This window comes from Thamnophis elegans, chromosome 2, assembly GCF_009769535.1.
Source record: "Thamnophis elegans isolate rThaEle1 chromosome 2, rThaEle1.pri, whole genome shotgun sequence".
Classification (NCBI taxonomy): domain Eukaryota; kingdom Metazoa; phylum Chordata; class Lepidosauria; order Squamata; family Colubridae; genus Thamnophis; species Thamnophis elegans.
The window spans coordinates 166,945,283-166,973,184 of record NC_045542.1 but is presented as its reverse complement, the minus strand read 5'-3'; the positions used below and the strand labels follow the sequence as shown (position 1 = coordinate 166,973,184).

General features: G+C 41.9%; 2 protein-coding genes across 2 annotated transcripts in view; both read left to right on the top strand.

Moving 5' to 3' along the window:
- On the top strand, positions 1–4,791 carry LOC116502553 (zinc finger protein 501-like). Its single transcript, XM_032208432.1, has 3 exons — positions 1–30; positions 2,437–2,563; positions 3,178–4,791. Exons 1-3 carry the CDS (start codon positions 1–3, stop codon positions 4,362–4,364), a joined length of 1,344 nt encoding a protein of 447 aa, XP_032064323.1. The 3' UTR covers positions 4,365–4,791.
- A 6,763-nt stretch (positions 4,792–11,554) lies between these two features.
- The window catches only part of LOC116502800 (zinc finger protein 208-like), a 31,836-nt gene continuing 15,488 nt past the window's right edge, over positions 11,555–27,902 (top strand). The window contains exons 1-5 of the mRNA XM_032208729.1: positions 11,555–12,861; positions 13,661–13,787; positions 13,950–14,032; positions 14,460–14,586; positions 17,338–19,888. Coding sequence (XP_032064620.1) covers positions 12,427–12,861; positions 13,661–13,787; positions 13,950–14,032; positions 14,460–14,586; positions 17,338–19,888 — 3,323 coding nt within the window. The 5' untranslated portion in view covers positions 11,555–12,426. The remainder of the gene's footprint in view (positions 12,862–13,660; positions 13,788–13,949; positions 14,033–14,459; positions 14,587–17,337; positions 19,889–27,902) is intronic.

Below are 27,902 nucleotides of genomic sequence, written 5' to 3'. Positions count from 1 at the left end.
ATGAAGCCAATGATGAAAGAAGACTCGGAGGCAGGTCTCTCTTGGGATGGGCCGACGCGGAATAGAATCCGGAGGCCTCTTTTATTGATCATACACAAGGAAAGGGTGGATTCACATAATCAATGTGGACCAATCATGGTTGTACAAGTCTATGATATATGGTAACTCATTTACTTCCATGTAGACCTAAAGAATACCCATAGTCAATAAATCTTTTACCAGCATGCAAACTTCTAATCCTTAATTAATGTTTGAGAGTTAATCATTTGTAACCCCTGATCTAATCAATGCTTATAATTAAGAGTCTGTGATTACTGATCTGCTTAGTGTTAGGAATCTGTCTTAATGCTTAGAGTTAAGCAGTTTTTTTACTGATCTAATTATATGGTTAATCATTACTGCTATTGTATACGTGTTCCGGCACAGCTATGCATCGCAACATTTTGCTAGGTTTCAAACAAATTCAGTAAAGTTTTTCAGGTCAAAGCTTTCTCTTTCCTTCAAAGAAACACCTGTATAGCCACTGTCCCTTTCAGTAAACAAAGCCAATAGCTTTGTGTTATCAGATGTTGCCAAGCCTCTAGCCTCTAGATGGCAGTGTTACATTCTTTCCCTCTGTTTTTGCCTCTCTTTCTAAGCTCCGAACTCCGGAAGAGAAGGAAAAAAAATGTTTAAATATTACGATCCAGCCGAGCCTTGTGAGGAAAGAAACTTTTAATCCACAAATTCAAAAAATGGAAGAAATATAGAGGAAGAAGGGGGAAAAAAGACCAGTCCAGTTTAAAAGTAAGAGGCATTTGTAAAAAATCCATCCATAGAAAACAAACAAAATTAAAGGAAAAAAGATAACACGATAGTTTTAAACCAGGGTTAATTCGCTGCTTTCTTCCTTCTGTCTTCAATTTTATTTTAACTAAGTCTTTTGGGTTTTCTCTTCTCTAATAATAAGGATTTTTCTCACCATTTTGACACACAGTCTCTCCTTTTCTGCTTCCATTTCAGGGGACTGTCCCAATCTTCTGCAGCCATTTTGACTGCTTCTCTTGTAGCCAGCAAAAAGAGCTTTCTCCTGGATCGATCAGGGACTTTACAATGTCCTTGAGATCAGCAAGACCTCCTCTTCTCTATTACCGTTCCTTCAGAAAGGTTTAGATCCAAAAAGGACTGTCCAGCAACAGAGATCGACAGCAATCCTGGAACCCCAAGATTGCATGTAGTGTCATCACGACATCAAGCCCCACCCCAGCAGCTTTCTACTAATCTGATATACAGTCATTCGTACATTCATAACATCTCAAATTACTTCTGGAGGACTTCTCCCAACAATTGTCCATCCTGTCAGGCGTGCCTCCTTCAGTAACCAAGAACAAAACCTCTCAACTCCATTGTTTAGGAATTAAAAGTACTTTTACTAGTTATGAATATATAGCACCAAAGTAAAGCAAGATCTGAGTCAGAAAAGCGCGAAATCATACGTATCAAACATTTGCCCAGCCCCCTCCCTCCAACAACCCTCACCCCATTGCCCAATCTGCAACTCGCTTAGGTGTCATGTGGGTTGCATCATAAGGTTGGTGTTGTGACTCAGCAGATGTCCGCTGTGAGTCTTTTCGGAATGCAAGATTAACGATGCAGCTGGGGCTCGTTAGTGGGGTTTTGGAGATAAAAGGACGGATGCTGCCACGCCCCAGTCGCAGGAGTCAACATACGTTCTTTTGTGGGTTTCTTGGTTCGTACAACATTGCTTGTTACACTTGGATAAGTGCTTTCTGTTCCTTGTAACCCTGATTCAAGGCTACACTGGAGAAGTGCATTGCTTGTAAGAGTTTTGTTTTGCATTCTTGGAGACTTGTATTTATGTTATTTTTGGGCTCAAAGCCAGTTTGAACTGAGAACTGATAAAGAAAGACTTCCTTTTAAGTTGCCTGCCTGCGTTTGTTAAGAGCCGTGAAAGGGGGGGGGGAGACAGAACAGGTTGGTATGCAGGACAGTTGGCCTAGACCAGGATCAAACATCGGCCATCAGCATGCACAGAAGATGGTGAGAACAAAACTTCCTTTTTTATTATCCCTCCTGTACCATTTATTCCCATCCCAAATACCATGCCCCCCCCCCCATTGCCATGGCAGTCAAAAGCAAGTAAGCGAAGCAGAGGCTGACACATCCAGTTGTCCAATGAAGACAGTGTGTCCTAGTGAATAACATAATGCATTGGTTAAAATGTGGAATACAAATATCTTAAATACTTGGAGGACCAAGGGAATGTTAGAGTGCAAGTTACACTTGTCTCTGGAATTGTCTAAGAAGGATGTTAGGGTTGCCATCACTAAGTAAGATTAAAGATCCAACAGAATCAGCAAAAGTTTGTCATTAGGATAGAGATTTTGCAAATATTTTTTGGAACTGTACATTAACAAGGAATGCTTTTGTACTTAGGTTCTTGTCTCCTTTGAAGATGTAATAGTGTTTTTCTCTGAGGAGGAGTGGGCTCTGCTGGATTTTGACCAAAAATCCCTATATAGAGAGGTCATGCTGGAAAATGCTAAGAATGTGAAGTCCGTGGGTAAGGAATCCCTTTTGCTCTGGGTTCAAATTATTGGAGAAGATATATTTTAATAAGAGATAAGCAGCTTATCGATTTGTCACAGGACATTCACGTCTGTACTTTTCCTGGAGAGAACTGATTTAATTGTATGTGTATTATATCTAGAGCCACATAAGTTTGATGGATGGCTATTTTAATCAAAATAATTATAATAAAAGGTAAGCTGGGTGACTTTCCAAAAGGTCAGGGATGTCACTTAAAAAAATATCTGCACATTGACAATAATTTGATCAGTGAATTGCATTTTAAGATTAGATTGGACAACCACTTGTCTGAAATAGTATAGGGTTTCCTGCTTGAGTAGGGGGTTGGACTAAAAGACCTCCAAGGTGCCTTCCAACTCTGTTACTCTGCTATTCTGCATAATGCAGCAATGCTTGGATCCAAAAATGTACTATGCATACACATCATGACATTCTAGGGAAGAACGTGGTATATATGAAGACCAACACCAGCTAAAAAAGAAGCAACTGTGGATTCACATTGTTTCAAACAGATACTAGTAATAATAATAAGACTTAGAACTTAAATAACTCATTTTTTTCTGTGTTCTTTCTTTTCATTCTGAACAGGTGACAGGCAGGAACCAGAGGATCATAAAAGACCAAGTGTGAATTCTTTTAAAAGAACTGAAACTGAAAAAGAGATATTCCAAAAACAATGCTTACAGAGTGAAAAGAGATTCGATACAGACAGTGATCTCATTTCTCATAAAAGGATCAATACAAAGGAGAAAAGGTTTAAATGTGTGGAGTGTGGAAAAAGCTTTCCAATGAAGTGGCGTCTTACTTCCCATGAAAAAATACATACAGGGGAGAAACCATATCAATGCATGGAATGTGGAAAGTGCTTTGCAATTAGGAGTTACCTTGCTTCCCATAAAAGGATCCATACAGAAGAGAAACCATATAAATGCATGGAGTGTGAAAAGTGCTTTACAATGAGACGTGGTCTTACTTCCCATGCAAGGGTCCACAGAAAGAAGCCATACCAATGCATGGAGTGTGGAAAAAGCTACATTTGTGGTAGGAGCCTTACGTCTCATCTAACAATTCATACAGGGGAGAAAGCATATAAGTGCAAGGAATGTGGAAAGTATTTCAACCATAGTAATTCCCTTCGTTCCCATGAAAGAATCCATACAGGAACGAAACCATATCAATGTATGGTTTGTGGAAAGAGATTCAATAGAGGCAGTGATCTCATTTCTCATAAAAGGATCCACACAGGGGAGAAGCCATACACATGCACAGATTGTGGAAAGAGCTTCACCGCCAGTGGTTCCTTTACTATCCATAAAAGGATCCATACGGGAGAGAAACCATATAAATGCATGGAGTGTGGGAAGAGTTTCAACTACAATACTTCTCTTACTTCCCATAAAAGGATCCATACAGGGATGAAACCGTATCAATGCATGGATTGTGGCAAGAGATTCAGACAGAGCAGTTATTTTAGTGTGCACAAGAAAATCCACTCAAGGGAGAAACCATATAAATGCACAGACTGTAAAAAGAGCTTTAACAGAAGCAGTTCCCTGATATCACATAGGAGAATCCATTCTGGTGAGAAACCATATCATTGTGTGGACTGTGGAAAAAGTTTCACTGTAAGCAGTTCCCTTAAATCACATAGGAGGATCCACACTGGCGAGAAACCATATCAGTGCCAGGAGTGTGGAAAGAGTTTCAGACACAGCAATTCCCTCTCTTCTCATAAAAGGAACCACACAAGGGAGAATCAACCTACCAGCATATAACACTAAAGGAGCTTTATTCAGAAGTGAACTCATAAAAAGAGCCACTTGAAGGAGGGCCCATATACAGACTTGTAGTGTGGAAAGAACTTCAGTGGTTACATTTTTTATCACAGTGTCAAAATGGAAATGTGGTGGATTATGATTACTAAAAAATTAAGAGTGAAGGAAGGGGAAGAGAAATAATAAAATAGATGGGCCAAATGAAGGAGATTAAAGCTCTATAGAGGGTATGTAAGTCTAGTGCTATTGCTACATTTATTGAGAAAATGTGTTAAATTTATGGTCCAATTTCCTTTTGAATATAATAACCCACAATTGGATATGTAAGAGAAACTCTTTTGATCAACCATATTCAGAGGCCACTGGAAGAAAATGCAATGCGAAGGCTGCTCGTTTTCTTAATTAGCTATTAAATAGGCAAAGTTCAAAAGCAGCCATTCAAATGATTGGGGCTTGGATAGGTTTGTGTCTGGAACCCTTGAGCATGAAAAAATAAATTACCTTGGTAGAAAATATCATCCAATTCAGCTGTTTAGGAAAAGATTTGGAATAGGCAAGAGTGGTTTTCACACTTTTTTGTTAGCATCTAATCAAGCATATGAAGAACAAATCATTAGTAAAGGAAACAATTGAGTTGATACGGAAGAATTGAATTCAATAGATCCCTGAGATAGTGTATCCACCTAAAAGAGAATATACATTTTATATAGCTCTGCCCCATAATTTTTAGGCTGGATTATTTTTTCATATCAGTATCACAAAATTTAAGAATGTATATTGATATTTGTTTATCCAATTGTTTATGTTTATCCTATCAGAAATCAGAATCCTATTTCAGAAACTAATTAAGTTATCAAGAAAATGATATTTCAGTGTTTCCCTGTTGAATAATAAAGAATTTGTACAGTCTTCATTTCAGAAATAGTCTTGTGGCTGCTTATCTCTGAAGTATTACTGGTACTTGTAACCATATCATTGGCTTTGCTGGCAACCTAAACGATTTGCCTTGGCATTTTTAAACATTATTTGTTTAATATAACTGCCAAGTCTTTAATTACAGTCCCACCACAGCATGTTTATACCAAAATACATATCCTCTTTTAATGACCCCATAGCAACAAATTTTGGGCTCAGTTGTGATAGTAAGTTGAGGACTACCTGTATTTCCCCACACTTCTGCAATTCCTGAGGTAGCTTTTTTAAAAAAATGAATTGGATGCCATTGAGAAACATTCCCACTGGGGAAATTCGATTCCTTCTGGATTTTTCTTTCCTTCAGGACTCCCACAGCTTTTCCTCAGAGATGTCACAGCAATCATCTTCTGTCCCTTTTAGACCACTATTTCTCAGGAACAATGTTTGCTAGTACCGTATTATCTTCAATACAGTAGCAGGCAAGTTCTATCCTTGAAAAGGACTTTAGGGCAGAATCCCTTGGCACTACTATTATTTAATTATATTACTATTATATTATTGTTATTTTACCAAAAGAGGTGATTTGTAGCTCGATTTCTCTTCACAGACAGGTGGGAAATCGTAGCCCCGCCCCTTTCAACGGTTCTTCCAAAGGTTCGCAGGATGCCTCATAGGTGTTTTTTCTCCCTTGAGGGGAGTCCGGCAGGACAGCGAAGGAGAAGGCCGGAAGGGCCAACCACTCCTCAATATGGCCTTTCTACAGGGGATGAACTCGTTTTCCTTAGCCTGGAGAGAACGAAGATGCCCGCAGCCTTTGGTGTCTGTTTCGGCAGATGCATCTGCGTGGCTCTCCGGCCTCAGTGGCTTCCGCCTGCCAGCCTTTTTTGAGATCGAGGTCCCATGCGAGGAAAAGCCTTGGGCGGATCCGTTTTTTCTGCAGCCGCGGGGAAGGAAATCCTGTTTCTTTGTTCCTACTTTGTCTCCGGGGGTTTCCAAAGGGTTGGACGCTCTGCTTGTATCCCCAGGAGATCAAATGGAGCAGGTTGGGATGCTTTCATCTTGGAAGCCCCCAGTTGCAGATGGCAGGCGGGAGAAGAGGAGGCCCAGGTTTCTGATCATAGAAGTAGTCCTTGACTTACAACAGTTCGTTTAATGACCGTTCAAATGGAGCTGGAAAAAAATGACCTATAAGCTTTTTTTTTTTTTTTTTTTTAAAAACAAATATAAATGCATTTATTAGATAGCTGAAATCTTATTTGGGCATAGTTAACTCTATTTGCAAAGATGAAGGGTAGTTTAAAGGTGATTTCAATAAACAAATTTACAAATTACAAATAAACTATGTTTATAGAGAGTCAGCAAATAACAACAACTTTCATACTAGTACATTGCTCTCATAACCTATATATTATATTTTAGTTGTACTATAAATACATTTTATTTATTTCATTTTCATTTTCATTTTATACAATCACTTATATACTGTGCGTAAAAAAAAAGAGAAAAAAAAAACCCAACATGACACTTCATTCCCCCATACACCCTCTCTTCTCCCCTCCAACTTTCATTTCACCCCTCCAGCATTCCCCTCTTCTACTTCCCTTCCCCCTCAGACATCTCCCCCTCCCTCCATCTCACCCTCCTTACATTCCCTCTCACTCCCTCTTTACTTCTCCCTCCTCTTTCCCTCTTCTCCTCGCTTTGGTGTATCCATACATTTCAGTTTGTTTTTTTTTTAAAAAAAAATAAAAATAAAAGAGAAAAAGAAAAAAAAGAAAAAAGAAAAACGAGCCGCAGTATACAAGTGAATTCTTATTGTTCTAAGAATTGAAACTGTAATTCCACCCTCCCCCCTCCCCCCTATAATCCCCCCTCCCTAACCCCCTTACGGCTTCGCAGGTCCCATACCCGGCATAATTCTTTAACAAGCATTTGAGTATAATAAGGCCAGCTAACTTTAAAATTAAAAAAATAAAATAAAAGTAAAGCCAAAGAAAAAAAAAGAGAATAGTAAAAAATACAAAATAAAAAAAACACACACACACACACAAAAAGAAAGGAGAAACAAGAAGGGTCAATAAACCCACTACGTTAACACAGCTTCCCATTATCTGTAAATCTTAAACAATGTAGCTCATTCCAAATTTCGGTTATTTTACTACTTGCAGGGTTTCAAACTGTATTAGAGCCAGGTAAGTTGATCAGTTAGGATTCCCCAACTAAAAGTCTCATTGCTTTGTCTATCTATTCAGACCTTTAATTTATCTCTTTTTTATCCGAATATCCAAACCTTTCTATAAAACCATTAAACTCAAGTACTTCTTTCATTTTTCATTTCCAACACCTCCCTTTCTATCCTTACCCACCTCCACATGTAAATTTTTTTACCTTCCACCCTGCCTTTATCCATATCCACATATATATTTTATCCGCATCCATTGCTCCTCCCATATTTACTCCACTTTCCTGAAGACTCTCCGACCAATCTTTCTTGACCTTATATTGAAATAGCAACTCAAACAAACATCAGCTTGCATTCTAGCCCCAGATAGTCTAATTAAGCTTTCGCTACCCTTCCCTCTCCCACGCGCCTCCCAACTCCGTTCGTCCCAGACCACAACTCAAAAAGATCGCAATCTCCGCTCTCCTCGCCTAGGAAAATAATTCATGCGCAATTTGAGTTAGAGTTCAGACAAATCTTATATACAATATGTGTCCACAATCAGCAACGCTTCTTTCAGTCTCCATGTCTCATCATCGATATACAACTTTTCCATTTTATCCCAGACGGAAATCATAAAGCTTTAAGAACATCGCTAAGTCTTTATTCTTTAGTCTTCTGCCCTTCCGGAAGAGGAAAGCAACACCCTCCGCCTTGTAGCCACGTGTCTCGCTGTTTGTCTTCTCCTTCTCCTTGTCTCTCTCCAGGTCCGGATGAATCAGGAAGTCCCGCCTTCAGGGTCTCGTAGTAAAATTCTCGGGCTTCACAGACAGAATTAATGCGGTGTTTTTGGTTGCCAAATGTAACTGTAATACCAGCTGGGACTTCCCATTTGTATGGAATCTGAGAATTTCTGAGTTCTTCGGTTAAGAAAGCGTACTCTCTCCTTGTTCTTAATATTTGAGATGGTATCTCTTTAAAAACAATCAAGTCCTGTCCATCAATTCTCAACCTCTTGCTGTAAAGCCTCTGTATTATCTCATTTCTGGATTCCCTTGTGGTAAAGTATATAATTATGTCCCTCGGAAGCTGTCGCTGTTTTGCTACCCACGAATTCTGGCGGTAAATTCTTTGAATCTGCCAATCAAAGTTAAATCCCGGACTTCCCACCAAGCGGCTGAAAGCCTCAAAGAAGATCTGTTTCAAATTCTCCTGTTGATTTTCACGCAATCCTCTAACTCTTATTGCAAAGGCAGTCTTATTATAATTTATCATGACAAGTTGTTTTTGAGCATTTTCAATTTCCTGTTGTAACGTTTGAATTTTGGATATCAAATTAAGATTAGTTTCTTCCAAAAGTTCCAATTTGTCCTCCGTTTCAGCAATATAATCTGTCATGACTGTCATTACTCCGATCATATCCTTCTTTGCCTGAGCAATTTTAGCATCAAATTGATCATATAAATCCGATATCAGTTGATTAATTTCCTGTCTGAAATCATTAAGCGTTTTGAGAAGAAATTCTTGTGTTAACAAATCTCCCGTGGAGGGTGTAGGAGGCAAGGGTAGCGGCTTCATAGCAGTTTTTGGAGATATGTTATTAAGGAAGCGCTTCTGTTTAGATTTGGGAGCCATTCCAGAGTAAAAATAAAAGACAAGCAATCAAGCGAGCCAAAAATCAAAGTCTCTGCTCCCCTCAGTTAATCTTTTAGCAATTAGTACGGAGAAGCCTTCAGGAGGGTAGGGCTGACTAAGTACGTCACATCAAACACAAAAGCTACGAGATCGCCATCTTGTGACGCAGCTAAAAAGAAAGGGAGCCTTTTGCGAAATTGAAGCTGGTATTTTAGATAGTAATAGAAGAAATTCCTCAGGAATGGTCCCCGCCCGGATTGACTTTTAAATAGCTTAGCTTTGTCCTGGGGGGGGGGGGCAATCTGCCTAGGGCTGCAAAAAAGGCAGCGCGGAAAACTGGCCGGAGTAAAGGCTCAGCTAATGTTGAACCTCTTCTCCATTCACAGCAAAAAAAAGCTATGAATTACAAAGAGATCCTAACGACTGACCTTCTCCCTGCCCCTTTCTGCCAGAAAGGGGAGATATCTATAGATCTTATAAGATATACGAACCAGAATCCTGACAGGAGCTTCGTTGAGCTCCCGACGGCGGCAGGCTCCTCCCCCCGAAGCCTAGCTTTTTTTCACTTATGACCATTGCAGCATCCCCGTGGTCATGTGATCAGAATTCTGCCACTTGGCAACTGATTCATATTTATGACTGTTGTAATGTCCTGGGATCCTGTGATCCCCTTTTGCAACCTTCCAGCAACCCTCCTCAATGGGGAAACCATATTTCCTTAACCTGTGTTACTAGGTTAACAACTGCAGTGCTTCACTTAACAAATGGGGCAAGAAAAGTTGTAAAATGGGGCAAAATTCACTTAACAACTGTCTCGTTTAGCAATGGAAGTTTTGGGCTCAATTGTGGTGGTAAGTTGAAGACTACCTGATTAACTGACTTTCATGGCATTCCTAATCTAAGGATTACCCTTGGTATGATAAGATGAAATAGCGGGGAATGATGGTCTATATTGCATGGAAAAAAATAAGTGAATAGAATGCCTAGAGAGAATTGAGATAAAGGCCTGCACTTTATTATTGGAATTGGGGTCACAACACAGGGTTGGTTGAAGTTAAAAAGTGTGGTCTGCACACACACACACACACACCTTTTTAACAGGGTATCTTAAACTCAGGGAAATTCTCCCAACACACTCTCCTAACTTGAAGTCACCTGTGAGACAAATACATTCCTATGCATTCATATAAAATTACATTTTTGTTAAGCACTTATCCTAACTGAAGTTGGGGATTGGCCCCACCCCATAGTTCATTTGCAATACTGATTTGAACATTCACAAGTGAACAGGAGACATAGCTTTGAATGCCAGACCTTTGCTGGAATTAGACCTCAATTATTGTGAGACCAACTATTAGAGTAAAATGGAGATTCTCAGTCATCCTGGTCATGGTTGTCCCAAAGGTGCTTTTTCAAGAGGCAATTGGACTTTCTGGTTTTTTACTTCTCAGCCATGAAGCTTCTTCAGCTCTGACTGCATGGTGGGGAATGGAATTGGATGGCGGGGAATGGATTCCCCACTATCCAGTCAGAGCTGAAGAAGTTTCTTTAATGAGAAGCAAAATGTCTTGAAAGAAAAAATCAGAAAGTCAAGCTGCCTCTTGAAAAAAGTACCTTTGGGACCTGGATGACTGAGAACCTTCATAGACATCCAAGAAGCTTCTTCAGCTCTTGCATAGCTTAAATGTCTATGGGGATTCTCAATCATCCAGGTTATGGTTGTCCCAAAGGTGCTTTTTCAAGAAGCAAGTGGAGTTGTTTTTATTTGAAGACGTTTCGCTTCAAATAAAAACTGTCCCGCTAAGCTGGACAGGAGTGAAGAAGCTTCTTGGATGAGAAGCAAAACGTATTCAAAGAGAAACAAGTTAAGTCAGGGGTAAAATTCAGCAGGTTCTGGAGAACCACTAGTGAAAATTTTGAGTAGTTCAAAGAACCAGCAAATACCACCTCTGGCTGACCCCAGAATGAGGTGGGAATGGAGATTTTGCAGTATCCTTCCCACTGCCACGCCCACAGAACCGGTAGTAAAAAAAATTGAATTTCATCGTTAAGTCCAGTTGACTCTTGAAAAGCACTTTTTGGATTGGAGACAGTTACGTTTTGGGCTCCTTTTCAAACCACTCCAGTTTCCTCACTGAGGATGAAAACGTTTCCATGCGTTGAAAGGCACTCTTTGGATTGGCGAGATCTCATTCCTGTGCTCTTTCTCAGATTTCCGTGGTCTCCAGACCCAAATTGGTTAAGAAGCAGAGGAATGGTTTCCTGGACAGAGCAGCATCTCCCTCTCCAGCAACCCTCATTTCTCGCCCATCGCCCCGCAGGCTTGGCATGCAGGACCCGCCAGAGGGCGCCCCTTTGCAAAACCACCTCCGGGTTCAGCCGAATTGCTTTTGCTCGCTCCTGGAAGCATCTCGCCCGATGCTTGCAAAGGGAGGGCAGGAAATGACCATTCCCACGCCGCGGGAGCCCTTTACAGGAAGCTGCGCTTTCTCCAAAGGCTGGACCGATCCTTGCAAACGGCTCCTACTTTCCTTCGCTGGCCTTTCTCTTTCCCGCAGCTGCCCGGCGAATTGCCTCCTGGCTTGGAAAGCGGCGAAGTCGGGGGATCCTGGCCAGCTGCCGAGCCAGGCCGGGAGATCTTTTCAGTCTCCAAATCTGGAGAGTGGGGTGGATCTTGTGGGTCTAAGCTGGAAATCCCCCCAATCGTCTACCATCTGCACTTCTCACTCACCTGCCCCATTTTTGCTGCGCCGGACTCTTAATTTGGGCGAGGAGAGGAGCTTCTTGGTTAGAGATTGAATTCTGCACAGTTCTCTCTTGAAGACTCCAAGCAAGTTTAGGGTTGGGTTTCTATCGAGAGCATCTGCAGTTCAGAGGATCTGGGTTTCCTGGCTTGGGAAGGCGTCCCCTTTCCAGGGCTTGGAGGAAGGGAAGTAATCCTTTCTGCCGCAATCCAAAGGTTCAGGCTGATCTGCACCCCGCGTCAATATTCCTGATATTTTGAGTCTTTGCAAAAGTGGCACCCTGGATACATATTAAAAAAAATATCCCACAAACTTCAAGAGTTCTTAACTTTCAAGAGAAATTTGCATATCCTTTGTAATGTGTACCCGCAGTGGATGTGGCAATGTCCAAAAATGTTTTTTCACTCATTGCAATTACCTTTCATTAGTGGCTGTGATCTACTGTTTTTTCTTTTAATCCCAGCAAGCTGCTCTCCTGTATATTTTTCAGGAAGGTAAATTGTAAATATGAAATAATGAGAGTTTTTTGTCAGTGCTTTGGACTATAGTTTTCTACGCGGTTTTATCTTAGCCTGCAAGCTGGACATAATTCCCAAAGAAGCCAGATATGGAGGGGAGAAATGGCTCAGTCTCCAAGATGGCTGAAGGGGATTCTACTCCTATGAATGAAAGTTGCTCTGCAGATTCAGAAGAGAGTTTGGATTTACCTGGACAAACAGCAAGAACTCAGCAGGGCATTCTGAAAGAAGAAACCCCACATTGTGTTGTCCATCGTTGCCCTTTCAGGGAGTTCTGTTACCAGGAGGCTGAAGGACTCCGAGACATATGCAGTCGACTCCACCGTCTTTATGATCGGTGGCTGAGCCAAGAAGACCACACGAAAACTCCAATGATGGATTTGGAGGCCCTGCCCCTGGCCACCCTGTCTCAGATGGAGAACTGTGTCGGGATGTATAGAGCAGAGACCAGCTCTCAGGAAATAGATCTGGCTGAAGGCTTCCTCCTGAGCCAGGTTGAGCAGAAAATGCCGCAAAAACAGCAGGTGAGATCAACATGAATGAATATTTACAGGTTTCCATTCTAATATAGTTAGGATGATCTTCCTAGAATCCTGTCCTGGTTAGGTAATTGGTTCTATCCATCTTCACCATGATTATTTCCAAGGACATATAACTGTGATGGTGAACCTATGGCACGTGTGCCACAGATGGCATGTAGAGCCCTCTGTGGACACTCCAGCCATCGCCCCAGCCCAGCTCCACCGCACATGTGCACATGCCTCCCGCCAGCCAGCTGATCTTCGGGTCTCTGCAGTGCATGCGCAGTGGGCAGGGTGCAAGTGGGTGATGTGTGCGGCAGGGGTGGGTTCCAGCTTCTACTGCCAGTTTGCTCAGGGACGTGGCCGGCCGAGTTACTACCAACTCAGTCGAACTGGTCCGAACCGGTAGGAACCCACCTCTGGTGCACGTGTGTGAGGGCACATGCACAGAGGGGGTGCAAGTTGGTGCAGGAGACTTTCCAGGCCCAAAACAGGGCATGTGGGGGCCTTGCACCCCATTTTTGGCCTGTAATGCCTCCTGCACCAACCTGGAAGCCAAACTGGGTGAGAGGGGCATATGCGTGGGGGGGGGCAGTCCTCATCTCCGGGGGATGTGTGCATACGAGCGGATTGTGCACACATGAGCAGGGGGCACTTACAATGCATTTTGGGTGTTCGGGCATGCATGTGTTCAATCGTGTGCGTGTGCACCCCTTGGGCACTCAGCACCAAAGAGGTTAACCATCACTGACATAATAATTTGGAACAGGGGCAGTAACATTTTGTTTGGTTGCTATTTTAGGTTCGTACGCTGTTCATGGGGATGGCTGCCCAAGGTTCTAAAGCATTAGGGGACCTGTCACAACTCCCCCAAGAAATTGTCTTTGGGAAGATTTCCCAGGAGGACCCATCCCAGGAGACCTCATCAGGTAAAAGACTTCTGATGTATTGGAGTCCTCAGAAGTATACATTGCCTCTGAAGTCTTTATATCCCTGAGTTCCTGTTACAAGAATATCTTCGCCCCATGGGCAAAGTTTTTCTCGGACTGTTTTTAAAATATGTACTACCTCTGCTTTTATGTCATTCTCAGAGAATGGAGCAGTGGTGATTGTACCAATGAAAAGGTCTCCTCTTTGTGGTGGTGCAGAAACAGTGGTTGTACTTCCAACTCAGGTAGGAGTATCCCACCTCCCAAAGTGCAACATGATTTATTCAAGGAACATGAAACGCTCTCCACAGTGGTCTAAATCACTTTTTCAAAGCCCATTTAATATGTCCCAGCCAACAGTTTATTAGACCGTAAGCATCTTCCCAGTGTTCTGATACCATCCATATATTCATAGCATCTCATGCTTCTTCTTGAGAACATCTCCCAATATCTTCAACTTGTTGTTCAGTGAAGACTTATATCACCTACTGGGCAACATAAGACATTGAAGTGTCATATAGGAATATTCCAATACATGCTTAATAAACGTGCCTCAAGAATTGATCAAAAAGAATATAAGGCGTGTTCCCAACAAGTGGAATATTTTTTTCATTAGAATTTGCCAATATTTTCTGGAATTGTACATTAACAAGGATTGCTATTGTTCTTTAGGTTCCGGTGTCCTTTGAAGATGTAACTGTATTTTTCTCTGAGGAGGAGTGGGTTCTGCTGGATTTTGACCAAAAATCCCTCTACAGAGAGGTCATGCTGGAAAATGCTACAAATGTGGAGTTTGTGGGTAAGGGATCCATTTTGTTCTGGACTGAAATTGGTGGGGAAGGTATATTCTGATGAGAGCTAAGCAGCTTATCAATTTCTTGGAGGATATTCAGGTCTGTACTTTATGTGCATTGCACCTAGAGCAGTGATGGCTAACCTTTTGCTGTTGCGTGCCAAAAGAGCCCGTGACCATAATGCAATGGGTGCCCGTGCCCCGTGTGCATAGTCTGTGCACATGGCCCCATGAATGCGTGTGCATCTCCCACATGTGATCCGCTCCCCCGTGCAAGCACAGCAGAGACCTGAAAACCAGCTGGCCAGCGGGATGTGCGCACGCATGCACGGTGGAGCTGAGCTGTGATGACAGCTCGCGTGCCCATAAAGAGGGCTCTCCATCACGGATCTAGAGTTATGTATGTGGGATGGATGGCTATATAAATCAAAATAATAATCAGCATAATTTTATTAAGGACTACGTTAAATAAATTATACAAAACATAACACAAAAATACATAAAACAAAAAAATTAGAAACTGCAACCTGCCCGCCCCGCTAAGAAAGTAAGTCTTCCCTTTCCATCTCAATATTAATTAAGATTAACAATATATCACTGGCTCTTAAAATACAGCACAATAACTTTTCATTCTATATCTTACCCTATTTTCTATAAAGTCTTTTTAAGTCTTCAGCTAGCCTTAATAATATCAGTATATAATCCCCATTCCATTTAGTCTAGGTTCCCCTCATCTCTCATAACAACTATTAAAAATTATCATAATAACCCCTTATTTAGATATCAAAAGATTAATCCATTACACCATTGTATATTTCTAAAAGAAAAACTATCCAATCCAGATAATCATTAAACATCACAAAAAACAACCTACTCTTTAACCATACGCAGGTAAACCAGTTTTATTTTCCCCCTTCTTCTTTCTAGCCATCTTTAAATCACATTAATACTTCAAAATTATTAATAGGAAGAGCTTTAATCAAATCTTTAGTCCTGAAAAGCTACATTTACTGCCCAGAGATGGTAGAATTCACCATTTCAAGCTTACCACAAACATGTGCAAAAAACTATAGTTTTTACTGCCTGCTCACCAAAATCAGCTGTCCAAAATACTTTTAGGAAGTTTCCAGATTTCTATTTCTTCCAGAGAGAATTTCAGTAGTCCACACCTCGCATTCAGCTGCCAATCTGAAATGAAATTGAAAAATGCAGGCATTGGTTCTCCTCACCTCATTGGAAGTCATCATCTACAAATCAAAATAATCATAATATTAAAATAATAATAATTTCCTCTCCCACTTGTTTTGGTAGGAGCTCATGTTTACATGATATCTCAAGAAAGGAATAAACACCTTCTGAGACAATTTCCAAAGCTGAGGTGTAAGTCACCTCAGAACCGCCTTTTACATTTCTTTTTTTCCTGTATATAATAGCATTTGAAATCTCTCTTGCATTGTGGTTCTTTGGTATCTGTTCCACAAACCCCAACTTAAGTATTAATGCACAAATCAGAAGCAACACTTCTGATTTGTGCATCAACACTCAAATTGGGGTTTGAGGACAGATACCAAAGAACCACAATGCAAGAGAAATACTAGCACTGGAAGTAACCCCTTAGACAATTAAAAATTGTCCCTGAATATATTCAGAGCACCTGGAGATTCCACCGCCAAATACTGGGGAGGGGGAGGGGGGACAAGGAATTCTCTGCAGTTCAACTCGGGAGGAAACTAGGTTTGCAGGGCAAATCTTAAAGCCCTTTCACTCCTATTCCCCCCCATCCTTTGGCTTGCTCACCTTATGGTTGGATAATTATTAAGAAGGAAGTTAATATTTGCATTTGGAAAGTGATTTGGAATGAAGATATTAGGAGTAAACAGGCAAAAATTGAAACAATGTTGCAAGGAATGTGCTAACGGGGGTTCTTTACCTTGTTCACTTTAGGATATACAAACCCTCAGTATGAAACTGATTTAAGGTCTGGTCAGTTTTAGGTAGCAGCACAAGTGGAAAAGTTGAAATCAACTCATTATTGTTACAGAGCAGAGTCTGTTAACTTGTGTCTAGCCCTTAAAGAACCATTGGGCTGGGCAGAAAAACCTTTCAAGTAGATGTAGCTTGTTTAAGCAATCTTACCAGTTGGGGGAAGGAAAAAATGATCAAGTTCAGGATATTCTGATTGTTTCACGCCATTTATCTCACGTTTACTGTGAGTAAACAAAGATCTCTGTATGACTGTCAATAAATACAAGGACAGATGAACATGAAGAAACTCCTGGAGTGCACATGGGTGGGTGGGTGGTTCCAAGGGAGGACAACTTTTATCTCATACATGCTGGAATCCCAGTATCTAAATCCAGTTCTCTTGTAGCAAGAGCATCTCCAATTTCTCTAGATGTAATATCAACTTGCCTTCTTCCACACTTGAAGCCAAATATTAAGCAACAAAGCTGATGATACCCCACTCCAGAACTGAAGATGGTACTCCTTAAAGGTTTTCTCTTGACACTAAATTATTTTCTCCAATGGAGAAAAAATAATAGAGTTTTATAGTTCCTCATGTTTCAGGTGCCTCCAAGCAGTCTGACATTCTGGAAATAACCAGAATCCGAGATACAGTAAAGAAAGCGCCCAGTCATATCCCCACCACCTGGTACAGCAGTATCCAAATAAATATATAGCTAATATAATGTGATGGCATTTTCACTTTGTACCTTAAACTTCTGATGAATGTCTTTTTGTTTTTCTTCCAAACAGTTGACAGGCAGAAACCAGAGAATTGCAATGAATCAGGCGTGAATTCTTTGAAACGAACTGAAACTGGAGAAGAGATATTGCAAAATCAGGAGGAGCCAAACATGACTGAAAACCAGTTGAATAATAGGATGGAGAAATCCTCTAATTTTAAGTATGGAGAAAATCGCACCTTCCATATGCAACATCACCAAGAAAAAGGAAGCTGTTTAAAAGCTGAAAAAATGTCCATCCGTAAATCAGATGTCCATGAATACAGCAGTATCTGCTCTAAAGAGAAGCAGCCTGAATGCAAGGAATATGGAAATAATAATAATTTGAATCTCTGTCTTACTTTACATCAAAGCATTGAGATACCAAAATCACATAAATGTTCAGACAGTGGGGAGAAATTTAATGAGAGCAGCATTTTTAACTCCCAGAAAACAGTTCATAGAGTGGAGAAGTCATGTAAAAGCAGAGAACACAGAACAAGTTTCTATAAAAGCAATGATCATATTGTGCACAAAAAGTCTTATCCAGGAAAGAAACCTTATACATGCATAGATTGTGGAAAGAGATTCTATACAAGTATTGATCTTACTTTGCATAAAAGTATCCACACAGAGGATAAGCCACTTAGATGCACAAATTGTGGAAAGAGCCTCACCATGAGCAGTTCCCTTACTGCACATAAAAGAATCCATACGGGAGATAAACAGCACAAGTGCATGGAATGTGAGAAGAATTTCAGCCAGAGAGCTTCGCCTAATTCCCATGAATTGAGCCATACAGGGATGAAATCATATCAGTGCTTGGCATGTAGAACGCAATTTTGTACAAGCAGTGAGCTCATCTCTCATAAGAGGATCCACACAGGAGAAAAACCATTTAAATGCATGAAGTGTGGAAAAAAGTTTACAATGAGACGTGGTCTTATTTCCCATGAAAGAATTCACACAAGGGAGAAACCATATAAATGCATGGAGTGTGGAAAGACCTTTGTAAGTAGAAGTGATCTTACTTCCCATAAGAGGAGCCATACAGGGGGAAAACCGTATCAATGCTCAGAGTGTGGAAAAGGCTTCAGTTGGAGCAGTAACCTTACCTCCCATAAAAGGATCCACACAGGGGAAAAGCCTTATCAATGCATGGAGTGCACAAAGAGCTTTAGAGACATGAGTTCCTTTACTTCCCATAAAAGGTTCCATACAGGAGAGAAACCATACAATTGCATGGAGTGTGGAAAGAGGTTTAGTCAAAAAAGCCAACTTACTTCCCATAAAAGGGTCCACACAGGGGAGAAACCATATAAATGTACAGACTGTGGAAAGAGCTTCACCACCAGTGGTTCTCTTACTGCCCATAAAAGGAATCATACGGGAGAGAAACCGTTTAAGTGCATGGAATGTGGGAAGAGTTTCAGCCAAAGTGCTTCCCTTACTTCTCATGAAAAGATCCATACAGGGATGAAACCATTCCAATGCTTGCAGTGTGAAAAGAGATTTGGTACAAGCAGTGATCTCATTTCCCATAAAAGGATCCACACGGGAGAGAAACCATTCAAATGCAGAGACTGTGGTAAAAGCTTTACCATGAGACGTGGTCTTACTTCCCATGAAAGGATCCACACAGGGGAGAAACCATACCAATGCATGGAGTGTGAAAAGTGCTTTATAAGTCGGAGTGATCTTACTTCCCATAAAAGGATCCACACAGGGGAGAAACCATATCAATGCACGGATTGTGGGAAAAGCTTCAGTTGGAGCAGTAACCTTACTTCACATAAAAGAATTCACACAGGGGAGAAACCGTATAAGTGCATGGAGTGTGGGAAGAGTTTCAGCCAGAGCACTTCCCTTACTTCCCATGAAAGGATCCATACAGGTATGAAACCATATCAATGCATGGAATGTGGAAAGAGATTCAGTACAAGCAGTGAACTCATTTCCCATAAAAGGATCCACACAGGGGAAAAACCTTATCAGTGCATGGACTGTGGAAGGAGTTTTAGAGACTTGAGTTCCTTTACTTCTCATAAAAGATTCCACACTGGAGAGAAGCCCTACAAATGCATGGAATGTGGAAAGAGCTTTACTCAAAGCAGTCAGTTTACCTGCCATAAAAGGATCCACACAGGGGAGAAACCATATAAATGCACAGACTGTGGAAAGAGCTTCACCACCAGCGGTTCCCTCACTGCCCATAAAAGAATCCACACAGGGGAGAAACCATATAAGTGCACAGAATGTGGCAAGACTTTCAGCCAAAGTGCTTCCCTTAGTTCCCATGAAAGGATCCATACTGGGATGAAACCATATCAATGTCTAGATTGTGGGAAGACCTTCAGTCAAAGCAGTCATCTTAGTTCTCACAAGAAGATCCACTCAGGGGAAAAGCTGTATAAATGCACAGAGTGTGACAAGAGCTTTCATACAAGCAGTTCCCTGATATCACATAAGAGGATCCACTCTGGTGAGAAACCATATCATTGCATGGACTGTGGAAAAAGTTTCATAACAAGCAGTTCCCTTAATTCACATAGGAGGATCCACACGGGAGAGAAACCGTATCAGTGTCAGGAGTGTGGGAAGAGTTTCAGCCACAATACTTCCCTCTCTTTTCATAAAAGGATCCACACCAGACAGAACCCACCTGCCAGCATATAATATGGAAGGAGTTTCATTCAGAATAATGAATATCTGATAAAAGGAGCCACAAAGAGGAGAGTCCCTACAGATTTATGCAATGTGGAAAGAACTTAATGTGGTTCCATTTCTGATTACAGTGTCAAAATAGAAATGGAATGGATTATGATTAAATGATAGGGAGGGAAGGAGAAGGGGTAACATGGATGAAGACAATTACAGGAAAGTTTTAGAAAAGCTTCAATTTATTACAATGAGGCCAAGATTGTGTAATAGATATTGTATAGATCAGGGGTGTCAAACTCAAGGCCCGAGGATTGAATCTGCACTCCATGGTACTTAGATCTGGCCCATGGGGCCACCCTGGAAACATGGGGTTGAACTAGATCAGTGGTAGGTTCGCAACCAGTACTCTGTGACGGGGGCGGGCATCCACCTCGAGCACGCATGCTGCGCGTGCATGTGCACCCACTGCCCTGCGACACTCCAGCTGCTTGGCAGAGGTCGCACATGTTGCGTGGGCGTGCACAAGTGGCCCAGTTGGCTTAAAAACAGGTAAGGAACGTTTTGGGTCCACCAAAACAACGTTCTGGTATGGTGGCCACTGCTCCCAGCTGCCACCAGTACACCCATACTGGGGTGTAGCACTGGACTAGATGACCTACAAGGTCCCTTCCAACTCTGTTAAACTGGATCTGTAGTAAAGGGACAAGTGAATTTAAGGGGGTTGGATTTAGTCAGCTTGTGGCTACATAGGAATTGTAGGTTGATCTCTCTTTCAATTCTACACCCAGATTCTGCAGTGCAAAACTTTAGGCTCCAGGGCTCATCTAATTAAAGTTGATTAGAGGGATAGAATCAAGATCATATGAAGTGTTAATACCACTTTGTAATGCCTTGGTAAGGCCACACTTGGAATACTGCATCCAATTTTGGTTACCATGCTGTGAAAAAAATGTGCAAAGAAAAGCAACATGATAAGGAGACTGGAGGTTAAGACATAATAAAGAATAGTTGCTGGAACTAGTTTGATGAAAATAAAGTCTAGTGGTGACATGATAGCAGCGTTCCAATATCTGAGTTGCCACAAAGAAGAGGGAGTCAAGCTATTCTCCAAAGCACCTGAGGGCAGGACAAGAAGCAATGGGTAGAAGCTAATCAAGGAGAGAAGCAACTTAGAACTAAGGAGAAATTTCCTGACAGAACAATTAATTGGTAGAACAACTTGCCTGCAGAAATTGTAAATGCGCTAAACTGGGAAGTTTTTAAGAAGAGTTTGGATGACCATTTGTCTGAAATGGTATAGGGTTTCCTGTGTAAGCAGGGGGTTGGACTAGAAGACCTTCAAGGTTCCTTCCAAATGTTATCCTATCCTATGAAGATTTAGAATAGACATAAGTTTTTTTTTAACCTTGTCCATTATTAACCATAACCCTGCTAAGAAAACTGCATGTATTCAGTCTCCAAGATGTAAAATTCCACTCAATAGTATTTCTATCTTTAATAATGGTTTAGATTTGCCTATATTTATATGTATATGTGTATTCATTATTTTATATACATTATTTTTCACAATGTTAGCTATGGAGCCATGCATGTGAGATAGATGGCCATAGAAATCCATTAAAGAAAAATAAATTTACTGATTGTATGTAGTTGTGTGGAGGTTTTTTTGCAAATGAACAAGCATTGATCTTTCTATCAAAGTGAATATTAGATACATATAAAACCAAAGCAGCATATTTGCTTATCTTTTTTTCCTTAAAGTGTTATGAGTTATCCCTGATTAACTAATTGTAATTGTAATTAATTGTAATTTAATAAATTTATATAAATTTAAACTAAATATATAATGAGCAGCAGAGGTCAATATCTATGGCAGGGGTCACTAACCCCCTGTCTTTGGACTGGCACCAGGTCATGGCATGCCAGAAACTGAGCCACACAAGCAAGCGAAGCCCTATCCATGAATGCAGGTAACATGTGAAACCACTCCCCTTCCGGTCTGCAGAAAATCTCTCTCCATGGAATCAATCCCTGGTGCCCCAAAAGTTACGGGTCACTGATCTATGGAACATCCTTTTTTTTTTTTGCTTGTTTGCCTAAATGTTCCTTATTCCAAAAGGAACCGATGTGATTGATATGTATTTAATGTTCAAATGTCAGCTGTTTTTCTTTTGCATAGAACAATCATGGCATTGTTCTAACTGCCAAGACAGATGCAGTTATCCTACAGATATTGGAAGACATACAATGTTTTATAATATACATTAGGTCTCCATCCAATGTACATATGACACAGCTGTGCTGTTCTGACCATTCCACCAGGAAAAGATTAAGGTAATTCTTTTCCCAATCGTAATAGCCAAAAAAACAGAGGTTAGTATGGAGGATTTGTAATTACCAAAATAAAAATGGCAAGTGCCTGTTCAATTGCCGCTGGTCAAAATCCAAAGTTCTGGATGCTCTGTTGTGGAGGTTTTCATTTGTCCAAGATGCTATAAGGAATTCTGCCTTGGGCAGGGGGCTGGATTAAACCAGGGGTGCCAAATTCAGCCCACAGAATGCTTAATCTGACCTGCGGGGGTGCCCTGGAAACACTAAATGACCAGCCCGTGGTGCTTCTGTCAGCGAAAATGGAGCTCGGGAACCCATTTTCGCTGGCAGAGTACTCAGGCCACCATAGGCACCGACATGAGTGACACTGAGGTGGCCCCACCCACTATGGCAATGGCCTCCCAGCCCCCATCAGCTCAAACACAACCCTTATACAGCACTCAATGAAATCAAGTTCGACACCCCTGGACTAGACGAAAAGACTAGAAATATGGAAAACTGATAGCAGAAAAAGACCTAGTGGTCCATTCAGTCTGCCCTTTGACTTTGCTTTTTATTTCAATTTATTTTTTTAATTGTTAAAAATACAGGTAGTCCTCAACTTAAGACCACAATTGAACCCAAAACCTAGGTTGCTAAGTGAGAAATGTAAGTGAGTTTTGTCCCATTTTACGACTTCTTGCCACATTTCGTAAGTGAATCACTGCACTTGTTAAATTAGCAAAATGGTTGTTAAATGAATCTGGTTTCCCCATTGACTTGGCTTGTCAGGAGGTTCCAAAAAGTGTTTAGGTGACCCCGGGACACTGCCAACCACCATAATGGTGAGTTGCTTGTCAAGCATCCAAATGTAAATCACACGACCCTGGAGATGCTGCAACGGTCATAAGTGTGAAAAATGGTCGTGTCACTTTTTTCAGTGTTGTGGTAACTTTGAACCGTCACTTCCCGACACATCTGCAATTGCTGAGGTAACAAAAAACCTGGATGCCTTTGAGAAATATTCCCATTGGGGAATTCGATTCCTTTCTATGTTCTGGATTTTTCTTTCCTTCAGGACTCCCACAGCTTTTGTCACTTCAGATTGGGGCTGTTCCTCAACAATGCTTACTAATATCGTATCTTCAATAAAATAGTGGGCAGGTCCTACCCTTGAAAATGACTGTAGGGCAGAATCCCTCAATACTTTTATTTTTATTACATTACTATTATAATATTACTAGTATTATTTTACCAGGAAAAAGGGACGTCTTTGTCACTCCATTTTCCCTCACAATTCTTAGCACCGCCTCTTCCAACGGTTTTTTGCCGAAAGTTCTCAAGTTGCCTCGAAGGGCTGTTTCCCTGAGGGGAGTCTACCAGGGCAGTGAAGGAGAGAGCCAGAAGGGCCCCCAACCCCTCAGTACTGCCTTTCTAGGGAGAAGCACTTGCTCTCTTTAATGCTTGGAGAGCCTGTAGAGCACAACGGCTTCAAATCCCAAAGGTGCTTTTCCAAAAGGCAACTGGACTATCTCGTTTTTTCTTTTGCTTCTCATCCAAGAACCTTCTTCAGCTCTGAAAAAATGGAAGAATTTATACTCCTTGCAGACAGCTGGTCATTTGCATTCTTTTAGAACGTCGTTGTGGCCATTTGGAAGTATATCTGTGACCTCAGGGTCACCTGAGTAGTGCAAATGGGTGTGGAGAAAAACCAGAAAGTCCAGTTGCCTCTTGAAAAAGCATCTTTGGAACAACCATGACCTGGATGACTGAGAATCTGTATGTAGACAATGGCTTCAAATGCACTTCAAATAATAACTAAGCAAATGAATGTAAGTCAAGGACTACCTGTATGGAAGACAGTTCAGTTTTCCATCCCTTTTTAAAGGATTCCACCTTCCTCACAGAGGATTTGACTTTTTTCCATACAGGATCTTTCCACATTGCCTTTTCCTTCAGGTCATCCTGTCTTTGAGCCCCTTTCCCATTTCAGAAGTTCGCATCCTACAATATTCATGTGCTTTCTGCTTCAAATGCACATTTCAATGGCAAAGAACTCTTTGGTGTGCCCTTCCCTGATTTCAATCAGCTCGCCAGACCTTAAGTTGTCTAAGAAGCAGAATGGTCTGGAACTGATGGGTTCCTGGATAGAAATTTTCCCAGAGAGAGCCACACATGGAACAGAAGAACCACCCAACGCGTCTCCCTGCCAGGTTCTAGTAGTATCTCCCACTCCAGGAATCCTGGGCGTCCACATAGTATTGGTTTATAAAGTCTTAGTAAGACCACACCTGGAATACTGCATCCAGTTTTGGTCACCACATTACAAAAAAAGATGTGGGACTTTAGAAAAAGTGCAAAGAAGAGCAACTGATTAAAGGCCTGGAGATTAAAACATATGAAGAACAGTTGCAGGATTTGAATTTGGCTAGTCTACAGAAAAGAAGGACTAGTGAGGACAATTATAGCAGTATTCCAGTATTTGAGAGGCTGCCACAAAGAGGAGGGGGTGTGTGTGTCAATTTACTTTCCAAAGTACCAGAAGGCAGGACAAGAAACAATGGATAGAAACTAATCAAGGAGAGAAGCAACCTGGAATTGAGGAGAAACTTCCTAACAGTGGGGACAATTAACCAGTGGAACAGCTTGCCTTCAAAAGTTGTGGGTGCTCCATCACTGGAGGTTTTTAAAAAGAGACTGGATAGTCACTTATCTGAAATGGTGTAGGGGTCTCCTGTGTAGGGCGGGAGGGGGTTGGACTAAAGGACCTCCAAAGTCCCTTCCAATTCTGTTCTATTCCAATTGTATAATGAAGAACAATTACAGGAACTGGGCACGGCTAGTCTAGTGAAGTGAAAGACCAGGGGAGAAATGATAGCAGCCTTTCAATATTTGAGGGACTGCCACAGAGAGGAAGGGCCAAGTTATTTTCCAAGCTAACCAAAGGCCAGACAAGGAATAATGGATGAAAACTGACGAAGGAGAGATTCAACCTAGAAATAAGGAGGAACTTTCTGACAGTGAGAACAATCAACGGATAGAATAGAAGCCTTCAGAAATTGTGGGAGCTTCATCACTGGAGATTTTCAAGGAGAGACTGCCATTTGTCAGAAATGGTGTAGTGTCTCCTGCTTGGGCGGGAGGTTGGACTAGATGACCTCCAAGGTCCCTTCCAACTCTGTTAATCTAACCTAAAAAAGCTCTTCCAAGGTCCCTTCCAGCTCTATTCTATTCTGAATACCTCGGTTCCCGTCCATCGCCTCGCAGGCTTGGCACGCAGGACCCGCTAGAGGGCGCCCTTTACAAACGACCCTTGGATTCAGCCGAATTGCTTTTTGCAAGCTCCGGGGAAGCATCTCGCCCGATCCTTGCAAAGGGGGGGCAGGAAGTTCGCACGCAGAAAGACCGCTTTCCCAGGAAGCGGCGTCCTCTCCAAAAGGCTGGACCGATTCTGCAAGCGGCTTCTTCCTTCCTTCGCCGGCCCTACCTATCCCGCAGCTGCCGGGCTTGGAAAGCGCCTCTTTCATGGGCTCCTCGCAGGGAAGCCGCGGAATTGAACGGGCTCTGGTGGAACTGCCGAGCCAAGCTTGGGTAATCTCAGTCTCTGTATCTGGAGAGACGTCCTTCTTGGAAACCCCCAAGATTTCAGCTACTCATTCCCCCCCCCCCACTCCTTTAGGTTGTCCGTAGGACGCTTATCTCTGCAAGGAGAGCCCCTTCTGGGTTAAAGGTTCAGTTCTGCACAAGCTCCCTCCTGAGCATCTCTTATCGGTGAGATGGGCAGCATATAGATTTATCTGGAAAGGTGGAGGGTCTCCTATACTTCCTGTGTCATTTTTACCATCTGCGCTTCTGCAAGAAGAGCCTATTCTGAGTTAAAGATGGAATTCTGCAATAACAGTAGACTTATATACCGCTTCATAGGGCTTTCAGCCCTCTCTAAGCGGTTTACAGAGAGTCAGCATATTGCCCCCAACAATCTGGGTCCTCATTTTACCCACCTCGGAAGGATGGAAGGCTGAGTCAACCCTGAGCCGGTGAGATTTGAACCGCTGAACTGCTGATCTAGCAGTAGCCTGCAGTGCTGCATTTAACCACTGCGCCACCTTGGCTCTGCAAAAGCTCCTTCCTGGGGACCCCAGCAAACTCAAGGTTTGTTGTGTGCTGAGTGCATCTGCAGGTCGGATCTGGGTTTTCCTGGCTTAGAGAAGGTGCCTTTGAGGTCCTCTAATCCAACCCCTTGCTCAGGGAATAAACCCTATACCATTTCAGAAAACTGGTGGTCCGGTCTCTTCTTTAAAACTTTTAATTTTGGAGCGTTCACAACTTCTGGAGTCAAGTTGTTCCACTGATCAGTTGTTCTGTCAGGAAATGTCTCTTTAGTTCTAGGTTGGTTCTCTCCTTTGATTAATTTCCATTCATTGTGTCTTGTCCTGCCTTTCTTTTATTCTTTGCAGGCCACCCAGTTATCAAGTGTCTGGACTGATGAATATAAATTTTAAAAGACTTGAATAATGAAAAAAAGTTCTTCCCAGTGTTGGATTCCTGGATTTTTCTTGTTTTCATCTTACCTTGGAAGCTGAACGTACTTTCCATAGAAGCTAATCATTCAAGGGAGAAATACGTCATTCTCTAAGATGGCAGATGGAGAGTCTCCTTACCATTCTGCTCCCATGAATAAAAGCGGCGTCATAGATTCGGAAGAGTCTTTGGATTTGTTTGGGCCAGCAGCAAGAACCAAGCAGAACATTCTGGATGAAGCAGCCATACATTGTGTTGCCCAGTGTTGCCCTTTCAGGGAGATTTGTTGCCAGAAAGCGGAGGGGCTCCAAGGCATATACAGCCAACTCCATCATCTTTATGATCAGTGGCAGAAACAAGAGGGCCGCATCAAAGCTCAGATGGTAATTTTCAGTGGTGGGATTCAAAAAATTTTATTACCGGTTTTGTGGACGTGGCGTGGCTTGAAGGGCGTGGCTTGGTGGGCATGGCAGGGGAAGGATACTGAAAAATCCCATTTTCTCCGGATCAGCTGGTACTCGGGAGGCAGAGAATAGATGGGGGTGGGGCCAATCAGAGGTGGTATTTACCAGTTCTCCAGAACATGTCAGAAAACTTCCGCTACCAGTTCTCCAGAACATGTCAGAACCTGCTGAATACCATCTCTGGTAATCCTGCAGCTTTCCACTCTGCCCACTGAGGTGGAGAGCTGTATCGGGATGCATGGAGCAGAGATTAGGTCCCAGGAAGTAACTTTAGTCAAAGGTTTCCTTCTGAGCCGTGTGGAGCAGAAAATACAGGGAAAGGAGCCGGTGAAATCATAAAAATAATATGAATGAATTCTTAAATATAATTAGGTTGATTTTAATAAAATGTGTCCTTGATAGATAAATGATTCCATCCCCCTTCATCCTAGTGATTTCCAAGGTCAGATAACAAGCTAGGGCAGGGGCAATAATATTCTCTTCACTCCTATTTCAGGTTCATGGGCATTTCATGGAGGTGGCCACCCCTGGTTCTAAAGCATCAGGAGATGCGTCACATTTCCCTCAAGAAATTATCTTTGGGGGGATCCCCCAGGAGGACATATCTCATAAGATAACATCAGGTAAAACATGGTTTATT

What these genes read in the sequence shown, in the direction of transcription:
- LOC116502553 (XM_032208432.1), top strand. Translation starts at nt 1, where the DNA reads ATGAAGCCAATGATGAAAGAAGACTCGGAG. An exon ending in TGATGAAAGAAGACTCGGAG is followed by an intron (nt 31 to 2,436) that starts GCAGGTCTCTCT and finishes TTTTGTACTTAG; the next exon opens with GTTCTTGTCTCCTTTGAAGA. An exon ending in TAAGAATGTGAAGTCCGTGG is followed by an intron (nt 2,564 to 3,177) that starts GTAAGGAATCCC and finishes CATTCTGAACAG; the next exon opens with GTGACAGGCAGGAACCAGAG.